The sequence below is a fragment of the Saccostrea echinata genome, unplaced genomic scaffold (genome assembly GCF_033153115.1).
Source record: "Saccostrea echinata isolate AGI-Se365-2 ecotype Australia unplaced genomic scaffold, CSIRO_AGI_Sech_v1 ptg000025l, whole genome shotgun sequence".
In the NCBI taxonomy this organism is placed as follows: Eukaryota; Metazoa; Mollusca; class Bivalvia; order Ostreida; family Ostreidae; genus Saccostrea; species Saccostrea echinata.
Window position 1 is genome coordinate 13,873,188 of NW_026889774.1, and position 14,313 is coordinate 13,887,500.

Here is a 14,313-nt window from a genome sequence, read left to right on the forward strand (position 1 = left end):
ATGTCGACTCATTAATTTTCAGTGAACTTGAAATAAAAGATACCACAGAGTCTGACACATCTGTTTCATATTTGGACATCTTACTAGAAAATTAGTTAATGGTAATCTTACAACAAAACTTTGTTATAAACGTGATGACTTCAATTTTTCTATCGGACGTTCCTTACTTGTGTAGCATTATACCTTATCAACTGCATATATGGGGTTTATATCTCCCAGTTGATTCGATACACAAGATCATGCTCTACGTAAGAGCAAATTTCAAAACGAGATAAACTTTTGACAAACAATTGATGTTTTTGGGGGGTCATTTTTAACCAAACTTTGTTAAAATAATTTTTTTTACAAACCTTTCAAAAGGTACCGCACTTTTTCGGGAACATGTAATAAGCCCTAAACACTGAGAAGTATATACCAGTATATTAATTAGATATTCAAACAATGGATTAATTTTATTCTGTATACTCTCTTTCGTTAATTTTTTTCCCCTGATTTTCATGTTTTTGTAAATTTCAAAGAGTGACATATCAAGTTATATAATGCGATTTTTGCTCACATTTTCTCACAAATTCACACTTTCCTTCTAGTTTTAACAACAAGAATGATATATTAAATAAAAAAGTTTACCAATGAGAGATAGTATTCCATTTGAAAACTAATTATTGCTGGTGTTTTAATAAATGTTTATAATCCAAAAATATAATCCATGGTGACCATAAGTTTTCAAAATTGTTCACTGCAAATTTTTGAATTGATGTGCATTTTTCTACTTTGTACATAAGAGTTAGCAGAGAAGAGATTTTTGTGTCATTCAAAAATATATGTTGTATTGTTTCTATCTCCTGTTTACAAGAAGTACAGTAGTCATCAGATAAAATATTTATTTTCTTCAAATGATATTTCACTGGAAGGATTCTATGAAGGATTCTATACTGTAACCATTGAACAGAAGTATCCATAGTTGTTCTAAAACAAACCTTTAAAACATCTTGAACACAAATATCAGATTCTAAAAACACTGATAGCTCCTGGTTCCATCTAAATATTGACGTAGGAGTGACATGGTTACTTTTCAAATATCTGTAAATTATTTTAGTGTACTTTTCATATACAATAATATTTTCAAAATAAAAAGGAATAAAAGGGGTACATTCCCTTTCAACAGATGATTTATCTGTAGACATCGTTTTTAAATACCTGGATATAGCACATATAATACTGTTGTATTGCATAATGCAAACATTAGACAAATGAAATCTATAGAAATTTTTCAAAATGAATGAGAGTTAAAAAAATTCCTTCATCGTTTAAGAAATCACAACCTATTTGAACACCATTTTTATACCGGGTCTTTACAAAAATTATGTTGTTTCCCATTTTTAGCTCTACTGATCAGAGACCAGAAGAGCTTATGCGATAGTAAGGTGTCCGTCGTCCATCCGTCTGTCTGTCTGTCCGTCTGTTAACAATTTTTCAAAACGCCACTCCTTCTACAGTTTTGGTCTGATTTCAATATAACTTGGCACACACGTAGACTACACTAAGATACATACAGTTCCCCCAGACGATCCTATACAAACAATTTCAGTTTTTTGAAAATAAATTATATCTGTCGTATCAAAATTGAATTTGTTCTATTTTTATTAATTTTTCATTGATTAAGAACTAAAAAATGCAAATTAATTTAATCGAAGGAGGTTTTTTTTCTTTTTTTTTTTTCTTTTTTTTTTTTTTGCTGCAAATTTCAGATTGCAAATCCGAAACATAATAAATAAATTCGTGATATGATGTGTATGGTGTGTTACAAAACACTTTTAAAAATTACGCACTTTGAAAAAAAAAAATTCAAAATGCGTTAAATTTGGGACCAAGTTAACGCACTTTGAAAAAAAAATTCTTTTCAAAGTGCGTTAATATCGACCATATTAACGCACTTTGAGAAAAAAATAAGCACGGCTTGGTCAATATTCTTGCAAATTTTAGGTATGATAAATAATTACTTGAACTGGTTGGATAACTTTTCGGCTATGACGTCACTTCAGGATCTGAGATATAATAATACTCGGCACTAAATGGGCCCAATCATGAAAAATCTGCAAATATAAGATAGACATAGATCCCAGCAATTGCAGGTCCGTAGGAAGCAATTTCAGTTTGGAGGACACAGCCATACATTTTCAGTTGAGGAGGCACTATCAACTACCAAAAATTCCTTGACAAAAAAAGGTCGTCAGACGTTTATACATTCTCTACCATCGGCTCATACATTCACCTCTGTCGTAGGCTCGCATATATCACGGTTTTACTATTCGTTAGTGACGTAATGCGAGTATTGGGGTATGAAAAAATTATTTATGCATTTTATACAACTTTTTTTAGGTCACCTGAGTTTACTCAATTGTGTAAATTAAGTAAAATTGTGAAATCCATGGCCCCTGCCCCCCCCCCTCCCCCGGGGCCTGAGGGGTGGGACTAAAACCATAAAAATTAATGCAATCTTTAAAATTCTTCTTCTTTACTCCTGGACATCAAGCAGTCAAACTGCTGGTATGGTTGTAATAAGCATTGAGTCTTCTACCAAAATTGTGAAATTCATGGCCCCTTGGTAAGGGGCTCTGGTGCTAGGGCGGGGCTCTATTGAACATATAGTGAAAATGCATTATTTCTTTAAAAAATATTTCTTCTCTGCTCCTGGGTATTAAGGAAACAAATTAAATTCATAGTTATGATGAGGAAGGGTGCCTCTTCCAAAATTGTGAATTTCATGGTCCCTCTGACAGGGGTTCTGGAGTTAGGGAGGGGCTCTAATGGTTATATTAGTGAAAATGCATTAATTCTTTAAAAATCTTCTCCTCTGCTCCTTGGTATTAATGAAACAAACTAAATGCATAGTTATGGTGGGGACAGATGCCTCTTTCAAAATTGTGAATTTCATGGCATCTGGGTAAGGGGTTCTGGAGTTAGGGTGGGGCACTAATGATTATATAGTGAAAATGCAGTTATTCTTCGAAAATCTTCTCCTCTGTCCCTGGGTATTTAGCTATTGAACTAAGTACATAGTTATGATGAGGAAGATTGCCTCTTTCAAAATTGTGAGTTTCATAGCCCCTGGATCAGGGGTTCCGGAGTTAGGGTGGGGTTCTGATGATTATATAGTGAAAATGCACGAATTCTTTGAAACAAACTAAATGGCTAATTATAATGAGAAAGAGTGCCTCTTCCAAAATTGTGAATTTCATGGCCCCTTGGTCAGGGGTTCCGTTGAGGGGGGGGGGGGTATTTAATACATATTGAAAATAAATTAATGTTTCATGGGCCCTGAGTCAGGGGTTTTGGTATTTGGACAGGGCCCTGTTGAGTAAACAGCAGAAATACATTCAATACTTTGAAAATCTTCTCCTCTGCCCCTGAGTATTAAGCAAACAGATTAAATGCAATAATATAAATGTAAATGTTTAAATATAAATATAAGTAAATGTGCCTTTTCTCTGCTCCAGGGTATCTAGGAGGTAGAGTGCAAAATTGTAATAAGTGAAGCAAATGAGAGTTACTTCCCTTTGCTAAATTGTGTTTAATCAAGAAATTATTCTGTTTAATAAAGAGGTTATTTGATTGAATGAGAATACAAGAAAGAAATATATATATATATATATATATATATATATATATATATATATATATATATATATATATATATATATATATATATATATATATATATAAACAAAATAAAAATGAATGTTTGGTTTAAACGAGCAAAAGCATGCTCAAAATCGAATTCTTGCTTAGTAAGCGATATAAAGGATTGACATAAAGATTATTCATGACGCAAAGGGCTAGTTGTACTTAGTATGTGTGCACTGGGGTGTCCTGTTTGATGATAGAAAGAGTTATTGTCAGGTAAATTCATGGAGATCGGAGTTTAGATTGCTAGAGTCTGCTTGAAGTTGCTAGTGCTGGTAGCAAGTGTTACCAAGTTTATTGTATAGCCAAGAGGCAAGTGTTGGTACCAAGTGTTACCAGGTGGCAAGCAGCTAAGTTGTTTGAGAAGCCAAGAGGCATCACCACGAGTAAATATACAGGCAACAGAGATTTCTCTCTGTTTACTCAATTGTAGCACTAGGCAAGTGACAAAAACAATATCTGTATATATTGAATACCTTACACACTAGGCAAGTGTCCGTTGTATTTGAATATTTTGCATTCATTATCATCCCTGTAAGACTTGGGAAAACCAAGTACGATCCCAAGGAGATCACGCGGGTCTCATTTGTTATGATAAGTAAGGGTAATTTTACCAGATTTTTGAAATTCTTTGCCAAATTAGCTTCAATTATCAGTTAATTTTGTTTAATACTTCTATGGATCCTTTACAGTGGTGTATTATACTCAGGTGACCGTTAAGGCCCTTGGGCTTCTTGTTTTTTTTTTTATTGTATTTGATTTTGTAAAGTTACTTTGGCCAAAGTATAGTCAGTTGGCTATTGTTGCTTAGGTCAGCAATATGGCCTCTGAGCTTCTCTTCTTTAATATTATAGGGTGCGTTATTATTATTTTTTTTTCAGGAAAGCTTTTCTCAATTTTTTCATCCATTTTACGTTAAATCAAATTCATTGAGAGAGAGAGAGAATATCAATCTCATACCATTTATGTAAATACATGTATTTGGGTAGAGAAGATTATAGAGTTGGCTTGAGGGACCTTCAACCTGTCTTCTCCTCGTTCTCAATGAGGGTAGGTCAAATCATCAGTTTTTCGAAAGAAATATAACAAAAATAATGCTTTCTATTACTAAAATCTAAGTCCAGAATTTTTGCTTTATACATAGTTTTTCAAAATGCGTCAAGTGTTTCCATGCTAAAAAATGTTGATATACACTCTTAACGCACTTTGAAGAAAAAATTCAGAGTGCGTCAACTGATTTTGTCCCAAATTTAACGCACTTTGAAATTTTTTTTCAAAATGCGTAATTTTTTCAAAGTATGTTGCCACAATGGTGACATATTTCTGCCACCACTTGTCAGATGTTTTTGTCTACATGTCAGATATCTGATTACTCGTCAGATATCTATATTGACTTTCAGATCTTGATGTCGAATTGTAAGATATTAAACATCAGGACTAGGAACTCAATATCTTGTTACATGTTCGTGTATATAAAGTAGACAACATTGTCTCACTTTTATAAATACATGTAAGAGAACATGCTAGCTGTATACCACCTTCATTTACATCTTCATCATCAATTGTAAGTTATCATCACTATTCGTTAAAGTCTTGGGACTGGCAATTTTATACAGTGGCGCCGCGTTTATCCGGACGCCATTTATCCGGACGCTTCACCTTCCGGACGATATTTTTGGGGAACCGATTTTTTCCACGTTATTCTGTCTCATTAATCCGGAAATTCGCGTTCCGTATCCGGACGGTCGATTTCTACTACAAAAAGTAATAGTTCGTTGAAAAAATGAATCGTTTATCCGGACGGTAATTTTTCAAGAAACGGCTTTTTCTCACCCATCTTGCAGTAGTGTTAATTGTTGTAAAAACATTGGCCATGTAGTCAGTTTAAAGGCGGTTACCTGTGACCTACAGACAAAAGCGTCTATAATTAATCTATGTGTTTACCCCAATTAAATCACACGTCTATTATGAAACTCGAAGAATTTCGCTTACACTGTGCATTACTTAAATTATAATCCGTTCAAAATCATACTGCTAACCGTATATACATCGAGAATTTTGGAGAGTTGTAAATAAAAAGAACAATAAATTACGAGCGATTTCGTAATGGTCTTGATCATGTTGACTGTTAGTTTAAAATATGATTTTCTATTTCTAAAAACGTAAATGTATTTGAAACGCTTTTTTCTACATTAGGCAGAAAAGAAATATCTTTCTATTTAATTTACTACCGTCTATAAACGTACGTTACTTTAGAAAAGAAATATAAAGCTGGCGTTACGTATAGAAGTTGATTACGTTTTTTCAAGGTATTTTTTGTGATCGAAATTCAAACTTAGAGTCTTTAGAAAAAAATAATTGATAATCATTAAGATTGCTTGTGTTTATGTTGAATGTTTACAATACTTCCACTGATTGCGCGTGTTTGAGATAGCTTGAAGTGTTCAGTTACTATAGTAGCCCTGTGTAAAGAATATACGGGAATATACAGGGTTAGTTTATATTTGAACATTTTCAATGCTGATGCTGAACAGTTCTGTCATATTATATGAGCTATAATAATTATAAAAGATAGTGAAATAAAACAACAGTAGATCAAAATTTTCTCAGCTCATGAATTCACGCCAAAAGAGAAGGCGAATAAAATAACCTGCGTTAAAAAAGGTCTCAGCATAAAATTGCCTAGTATCAATTTTTTTATCGCATAAATTACATTTTAATATATTTTTTTCTTTACTTAATTACTTCTTTTAAAGCTAAAAAATAAAAAGTTTAAACCAAATATCAGTTTTTTTCCCTTTGCCTTTACAATTGATACCAGCATGTGCATATACACATGCTTGGAGAAGGGTTTTTTTTTTTAGAAGCGATTCACTTATCCGGACGATTCATTTATCCGGACGTTTTCGTTGGGAACGGAGGCGTCCGGATAAACGAGGCGCCACTGTACTATAGTTTTTTTACTATACATACCTTTACGATGAAAACCCGAGTACTCTTAAAATGAGTAAATATTAAAATCTTAACGTACAAAAAGTAAACTCAAAAGTCCATTGAAACAATACAGGTCTGGGAGCAGAGCAACACGGACCTCTCAAAACATCAGAGGTGGGATCAGGTGTCATGGAAGAAAAAGCATCACTTCTCAGCCGGTCACACCTGCCTTGTGCTCCTTGTCATGATCGGATACGGAAAAATCCGTAGACAATTCATTATGTAAATAATGGCCTTACAATGTGTAAGAAAAATGATAGATCGCATTTGCTGACAAGGTCATTATATCGACCATAGTATCTGCCAAAGTTTGATTTTAAACGAGATTGTTCATATCCTTGTTTCATCAAATTGTTTGTCAATAGCTTGTCTCGTTTTAGAAATTGTTCGTAAGTAGAACATGCTTCTGTGTGCCCAGTCAACTAGGTGACATTAACTTATTACGCATTTGTTAACGGTATATTGCTACAGAAATAAAAGAAGTTGACGACAGAAAAGTTGAAGTCAATAAATTTATCATAAAGTTTTGTTGTTAGGTTTTTATTAACATTCTTCTAGTGAAATATCCAAATATGAAACAGATATCTCGGACTCTGTGGTATTTTTTCGAATTCAAAGGGAAATCAATTGATATGAATGAAAATGAATATTGTTAATAGATATATCTGAATGTTGATTTGAAAAGGCCACAGAAAAAAAGACATTTTGAATAAATTCTGCTTCATATGAATACAAAAAATTGGGTCTGCTAATAACGGGGGTTCAATTGGTACCCGTGGGAATTCGACAGATTGTTGGAAGACGATCTTTCAAAGCAACATAGATATTAGTTCAATCAAAAACTTATTATTAATAAGCATCTTTTTGATGTAACTTCAGAGTACTTTTGTGTACAATCAGATTGTTTTTTAAACAAAATGATTTGTAAATTACCAATGACAAGGTTAGTAAACTTGCAAATTCGATTTATATCGAAAACGCAGCTGTCTACGATGTCAAAATGCCTTGACTTCAATTTATCATGGGGAATGCTTGTATAGAGTGTTGAAAAGTCCTTGAATTTGATGTTATTGATTTTGGTAAAAAAGTTTGTTTTTGTCAAATTTTCTAAACGTTCCTTGAAGTTTTTAAGTATCCACATCTGATTTACGCCACTTCTCAAATATGTTGTAGTACAGTATTCCTGAAGTTTCTCTTTCATTGCTTTTAAAATTTTAGAGAGGAGTAAAGAAGGGATTGATAGAGCATTTACTGGAACACACAATGTGTCTTTGTTTGTAAGGATTTTTATGTAGTTTAGAAATCCAGTATATGTATGCTAATTCGAATTCAATTTGATTGTTGGGAATAATAAAAATATTTAAAACTGAATCAAATATTTTAATTCGTAAAAAAAAAGTTGGGCAGAATGTTGTACACCAACAACGTAACCAAAATATTTACTGAGACTGCCTTTATCGCTGGAGAGCAATAATCTCGAAAGTGTTTTTCTCACTGCCTAGTTGATGTCTTGTTTTGCACAATGCATATAAACCAGATTTTACAATATTACGAAGGACTAATAATAAAAAGAGTCCGTTGTGGATCGAATACCTTAATAAAAATCAGAGTAAATAAAAAAGATATGTTCCCAAACTTCGTTTGAAAAACATAATAATGAGAAACAGATTTAAAAAATATCTTTCTAAATTTCGTTTGCAGGAAATAACAAGATCACCTGAAAGCAGAGCATCCCCTTGAGTTTTGATTGATCAAAGCTCGCGATCGCTAAGTTATTGCTCTCCGCAACTTGTTGAGCGAATGGACAATTATCTTTCATCTATGAAGTTTTCTTTTGGGCACATTGCTCTACGACACTATTTCAAACTTCTAGACATATATATTTCACATTTTGTATGGCAATTTTTACATAGAAAAAGTGTGAGTATAAAAATTCAATCCAACTTGAGCCAGCATAGAATAAAAAAAAAATCAATGTTGTTTATTGATATAGAACTAAGCCAGTATAGGCAATGATCCTTTATTTTCACTTGTAATATGTGGACATAAAATACAAGAAATACATGTACATGTTCCCTCCAGTATTCCAGGTTACAATCAAATGTGTCTTCTGTGGTCAAAACGCTGAAAATTATATAAAGTTAATAGAATAGTTAATAGTCAATAGGTTCCCATTTTGTCTGTGTGAATCTGTAAAGCTGAAGTGTGATTGTTTCCCTACCTGGATTTCTCAACTTCGACAAAGAAGGGGAAAAAGCTCTTGCTGGGTAACATGTTTGTGGTGAGAAAAACTGTGACGTGTGAACACAGATAAATCACAGATTATAGTCATATGATAAAGTGTTAGGGTGTTTCCTCGAAAAGAATAAATTATCTTCAAACGTAGAATTCAGGTTTTCCTAAAGGATGAAGGTTTTGATATTTTCACTGCTGCTTGCCATTGGTAGGTAAATTTGAATATTTTAAACACATTTGTATCTAATAAAGGATAACGATCCTAATTTATCACAGACTACAAACATGTATAAATCATTGTGATTTTATCAATTCTAAATTATTTTTTAACTTTGCATTTAATTCCCACGACTGGTTCCAAAGAAAATTATTTCAACATAATGTGACATTCAGTGGGTATCGAACTCATTTGTTTTTGATACATACCGAGTCAAAGCAAAAAACAAAGTTTGGCTCTCTAGAAACCCTGAAATGTCTTCTCTCTGGTTTTGGAATGAAAACAGGAATGTAACATTTTTCCAGCTATTTCATCGTGTGGAAACTTTTTATAAAAAAAAAATGTCTATTTATTGTGATCCACATTGTCTATTAATGTAACTTATTTATTCAACTAAATAATTTTCAAATTTAAATATTTGTCATATTTTTATTCTCAAAATGTCATATTTAACAAAATTAGTTGTTTCATCAGCGAGTATCTCCTTCGGAGTCTAGATTTATCATTACAAAGGGACAGAGTACTTTGTCTCAAACCTTGTTTATCCCTTAAAACGTCATTGTGTAATTATCAGTTTTTTAAAAGATGTTTTTAAATACATCAAAAGAAGCAATGTATTTCACAACTGCAAATATTATTCTCAGTTTACTTTAAGAACCAATTTTTTTTTTACCGTACGGTTACCTGAGGAGGGGGAGTGGTCTTAGTAGTACTGGTGTTATTTACCTGGAGAGCCCTAATACTCAAGATGTCAAAATCCATATACAAAAAAAAACAAACAAACAAAAAACAAAATAAAATTCCCGAGGGTCTCTACAGTAGCTACGTACTTCGGTACATGTACTAGCTTCAAAATACGGATATATATATATATATATATGTAATTGCTGTGGTAAAATTTAGAAATTTATTTCAAAATTAAGGATTATCTCCCTCATGCAAAGCTCTGATCCTTCGACGTATTTGGTCCCAGTCTTTGGCACCTTTTTTCAGCTCTTCAAAGTCTTTTTATTTAAATATTTTGGATTTCCAACCTTTCGGTATGAGCATCACTGAAGAGATATAATTTGTCGAAATGCGCATCTGGTGCATTAAAATTGGTACCGTATATGATTTACATTATGATCCCTGGGTCGAGGCCTCTGCTGGTGGACTGTAAGTCCTCGAGGGTCTACTCTATAAGAAAAAACCACTGATGCAGCAGAAAAGCAAAATTTGCTATGTGTAATAAGACAGGAAATGAATACGAGTATCATTAAAATACACTTTGTATTATATAATATTAATTATATAATTATTGTGAAAAACCCCCCCAGACATATTTGAACTTCATGATGGAAAATGAGTTTTTTTGTTCCAGTGTTGTGAATGTCGATAACATTAAGTACACAGAACTGAAGAATACATGCAATAACAGTCCAGAACCCATTTTACAGTTTTGTTGATGACATGTACGGATCTAGTAATTTTTCCCTTGAGACATTGGGAGCAGGGAGGGGGCATCCATTAAAAACAACCAAAAACTGAAAATTATTTTTCATAAAAAGTAAAGAAGTTTTCAAGTTGCTATCCCACATATGCAGTTCAACTCTCGAATGCGCGGAAGCTCTCTCCTAGCAGTATAGGAACAGCGTGTTAGACCGCTCGACCAACTAGAAAAGTTCAAAAATCTTGTTCTCGATGACTGAATTCAAAAACCTCAGATCTCATGGAAAAAGGAAGATTAAAAAAAAAGAATTAAAATACTATTTGTTTGACATTGGTAACATATATATACGTTTATGAATTATAAAATTTAGGACCAAGTACGCTGAAAATTATGATTTTTTTTGTGAAATACATATATATCATAATTTTATGTTTTAAAATCCATTAGAAAACAAAGTATAAAACCTTTGATTAAATCAAAAGTTTCGGAATGACAACATTAAGTGCAGAGTATTACATACCAAAATCCATTTATGTAATATCAATTCGAGTGGTCCTAAGGCCTAATATGACGAATTTTAGTATACAGTATTCTATGTATCATATACAATTCATGTACTTACTTGTAGTACATGTTCACCAGTCCTATTCGGATAAAAATCATAACAATTGATCCACTGAATCTTTAAGATTATACAGTGTAGTCATTTACTAGTTTTACCAATGGCTCCCACCCTGGGAGCTCATATCCTCATGTAGTCTGAGTTCTGTTCAAGCCAGTAGGAACCGAGGGTAGGCTTGCCCCCAAAAGTTTTGCCAGCATATACTTATCTATTCAAAACAAATCTTGCAGGTATGACCCCTGAATAAATTTTCCAGGTCATAAAAACAAGTCATGTTGTAAATTCTGTATTCCCTGCTATCCGGTAAATTCAAAATTGACAACATGACAGCACTGTCAAAATTGAGTAATTTACTAATAATACTCTATAATGTCTAAAGAAAACAAGCATTCTGAGAGCATTGCATTAGCAATACTAGTCCCCTACCGGCAAGTAATCTGGTTCCCGTTAAAAATTGAAAATGCCACAATTCCGTCAAAAATCAATGAAGCGGAACGAAATGCGAACTTGATCTATAACTAATCTAGGTCAAGTCACATACCAAAAAATCAGCTCAATATCTCAAAGCGTTTAGAAGAAAATTGCGGAAAACCCTGAAAAATTGAAAAAGGCTATAATTCCGTCAAAAATCAATGAAGCGGAATGAAATGCAAACTTGATCTGTAACTCATCAAGATACACTCACATACCAAAAATCAGCTCAATAACTGCAAGCGTTCAGGAAAAAAGTGCGGAAAACCAAGTGGGACAGACAGACAGACGGACAGACAGACAGACGGACAGACTCAGAGGAAACCTATAGTCCCCTCCGGTTTCACCGGTAGGGGACTAATAAAATATCAAAGTTACAGATTGCACAACATTAATTCCTTTGTCTAATGCATTAATTATATTTATCATGTAAGCTAAGCATGACGTGTTATGGAGACATTTTTATTATTGAATGGGTAAGACGCTACATGAATGGGTAAGACGCTACAAACTATGAGAATTAGCGAGAGAGAGAAATTTTCAGAAACTTTCATAGCGTTGTTTTTTACGTTACAATGTTGTTTAGTATGTTCCGTGGGGATAAAACATGATATTTATTTTTAAATTAAGTAATATGAAATCCATTTCATCAAACTGAATGAAACTTCACACAATAAAATAAATGCTTTTACATTTGAAAATGTTTAATATATAGAAAAAAGCGTTACGGTTGTGTCCCTAAAATACGTCTGCCTCAAATACATCTTATGACTTTTCTTGCTCAGTATTGCTAGATTGTGCCCCTTTCTCCCAGAGCTCATTACTTTCTACACTAGTTTAAGGTGAGATTATATGCTATACGACGGGCTGGTCGTTTTCTCTTACACTAAAACTGAATGAATAATGAAATTAGAGGAGCACCTGTCAAGTTTACACCATTTTTTTTCAGAATCAGTGAGCACTGTGCTTGCACAGAACGAGCAAGACACTTGTGAAATGCTGACCAGTGGTATACAACGGTGCTATGCAATCATTGGAATTAAGCTACCTGCAGAAAACATCAAAAGTATTATGTCTGTCCCATTAGAATATTTGGAAACGTGCGGGTACATGTAAGTCACGTGTACAAAAACCATCATCGTAGCTACTGCCAAAATTTTTAATTCTCTCTCGGCTGCTGAGACAGGAAGTCATTTGTTCTCATATTTTATGTCTCCTACCGGAAGCAAGTAATTGTATTCTTAGAACCGACATTTACTGTGAGTTGAAGAAATTTCGAACTAAAAGTCTAAAACGACTGTTAGTCAAACATAAAGTTTACGAATATTATGCAGTTCATGAACAGGTAGAAGAAAGTAGTCATGCATACGCAAACAAACTTAATGTAAGGAATTTTAACATATGATGCGTTTAGGAGAGGGAAACCCCGTCAGTGAGTGCATGTTCCTAAGTAATTATTAATGATATTAGATCCAATATTTCTTACTGATCACTTCGTGTTCACATACATTGAAGCTGCAGAGATACAGCTGTAGCTCTATACAGAGTTAAGCTCTTTAGTGAAGAAAAGATACTCAGACATACCAAAAAACTACAGATCCATCTGTAAAGTTTTCACATTTTCTACAAATGATTATCATCTGAGTCCGTTGGTTTCCCTCCAAAGAATCATGCTTATATTGAATTAAAACAAACTTCAACTAGTATTAATTGTAACGGGGACCGTTACAGATGTTCCCCAAACGCTCCCCAACTCCCTTTTGGTGTCTTATTACCTGTAAGCTTCATTAAATAAAGCAATTAAGTATATTGGTCATTTAACGCATTTCACGCGCGCGCACGTGCATGCATGTGCAGGTTGACAATGTCATTCCGACTATACTATAAATGCATCTTTATATTCTAAGTATCAAAACATTTCATCATAAAATATATAAGTTCCGGCTATATCAAGTATATTGGTCGTCTTAGTATTGCGCGCACGCGCACCTGCATGTTCATAATGACCATGCCACTTTGTGTACACTTATAATATGTCTGTTTATTCTTAGTATCAAAGTTTTTCATCAAAAAATATAAAAGTTACGGCTATATTAAGTATATTGGTCATTAAACACATTGCACGCGCGCGCATGTGCATGCATGTGCATGATGGCCAAATCATCTTGTCTACACTTTTAATATATCTGTATATTCTTAATATCAAAGCTTTTCATCAAAAAATATAAAACGTACGGCTATATTAAGTAAATTGGTCATTTAACACATTGCACGCGCGCGCACGTGCATGCATATGCATGCATGTGCATGATGATCATGTCGTCTTGTCTACACTTTAAATACATATAAATATTTTGAGTATCAAAGCATTTCATCAAAAAGTTTCAAAGTTACAACTATATCAAGTAAATTGGTCATTTTACGCTTTGCGCGTGCGCGCACGTGCATGCATGTGCATGTTGACCATGTCATCTTGTTCACACTTTTAATATATCCTTATATTCTGAGTATCAAAGCATTTTATCAAAAAATATAAAAGTTACAGCTATATCAAGTATATTGGTCATTTTACGCATTGCACGCGCACGCACGTGCATGCGCGTGCGCGCAAAATGACCTTCGTTCCGCAAATCTACAAAACATGCCTAGTAACCCTAAAAA

General features: G+C 33.5%; 1 protein-coding gene across 1 annotated transcript in view; it reads left to right on the forward strand.

The window, feature by feature from the left end:
- Positions 1-9,036: 9,036 nt before the first annotated feature.
- LOC133192913 (uncharacterized) overlaps positions 9,037-14,313 on the forward strand; it is a 23,054-nt gene continuing 17,777 nt past the window's right edge. Inside the window, exons 1-2 of the mRNA XM_061328920.1 lie at positions 9,037-9,121; positions 12,602-12,758. Of these exons, the coding sequence (XP_061184904.1) occupies positions 9,085-9,121; positions 12,602-12,758 (194 nt within the window). The 5' untranslated portion in view covers positions 9,037-9,084. The remainder of the gene's footprint in view (positions 9,122-12,601; positions 12,759-14,313) is intronic.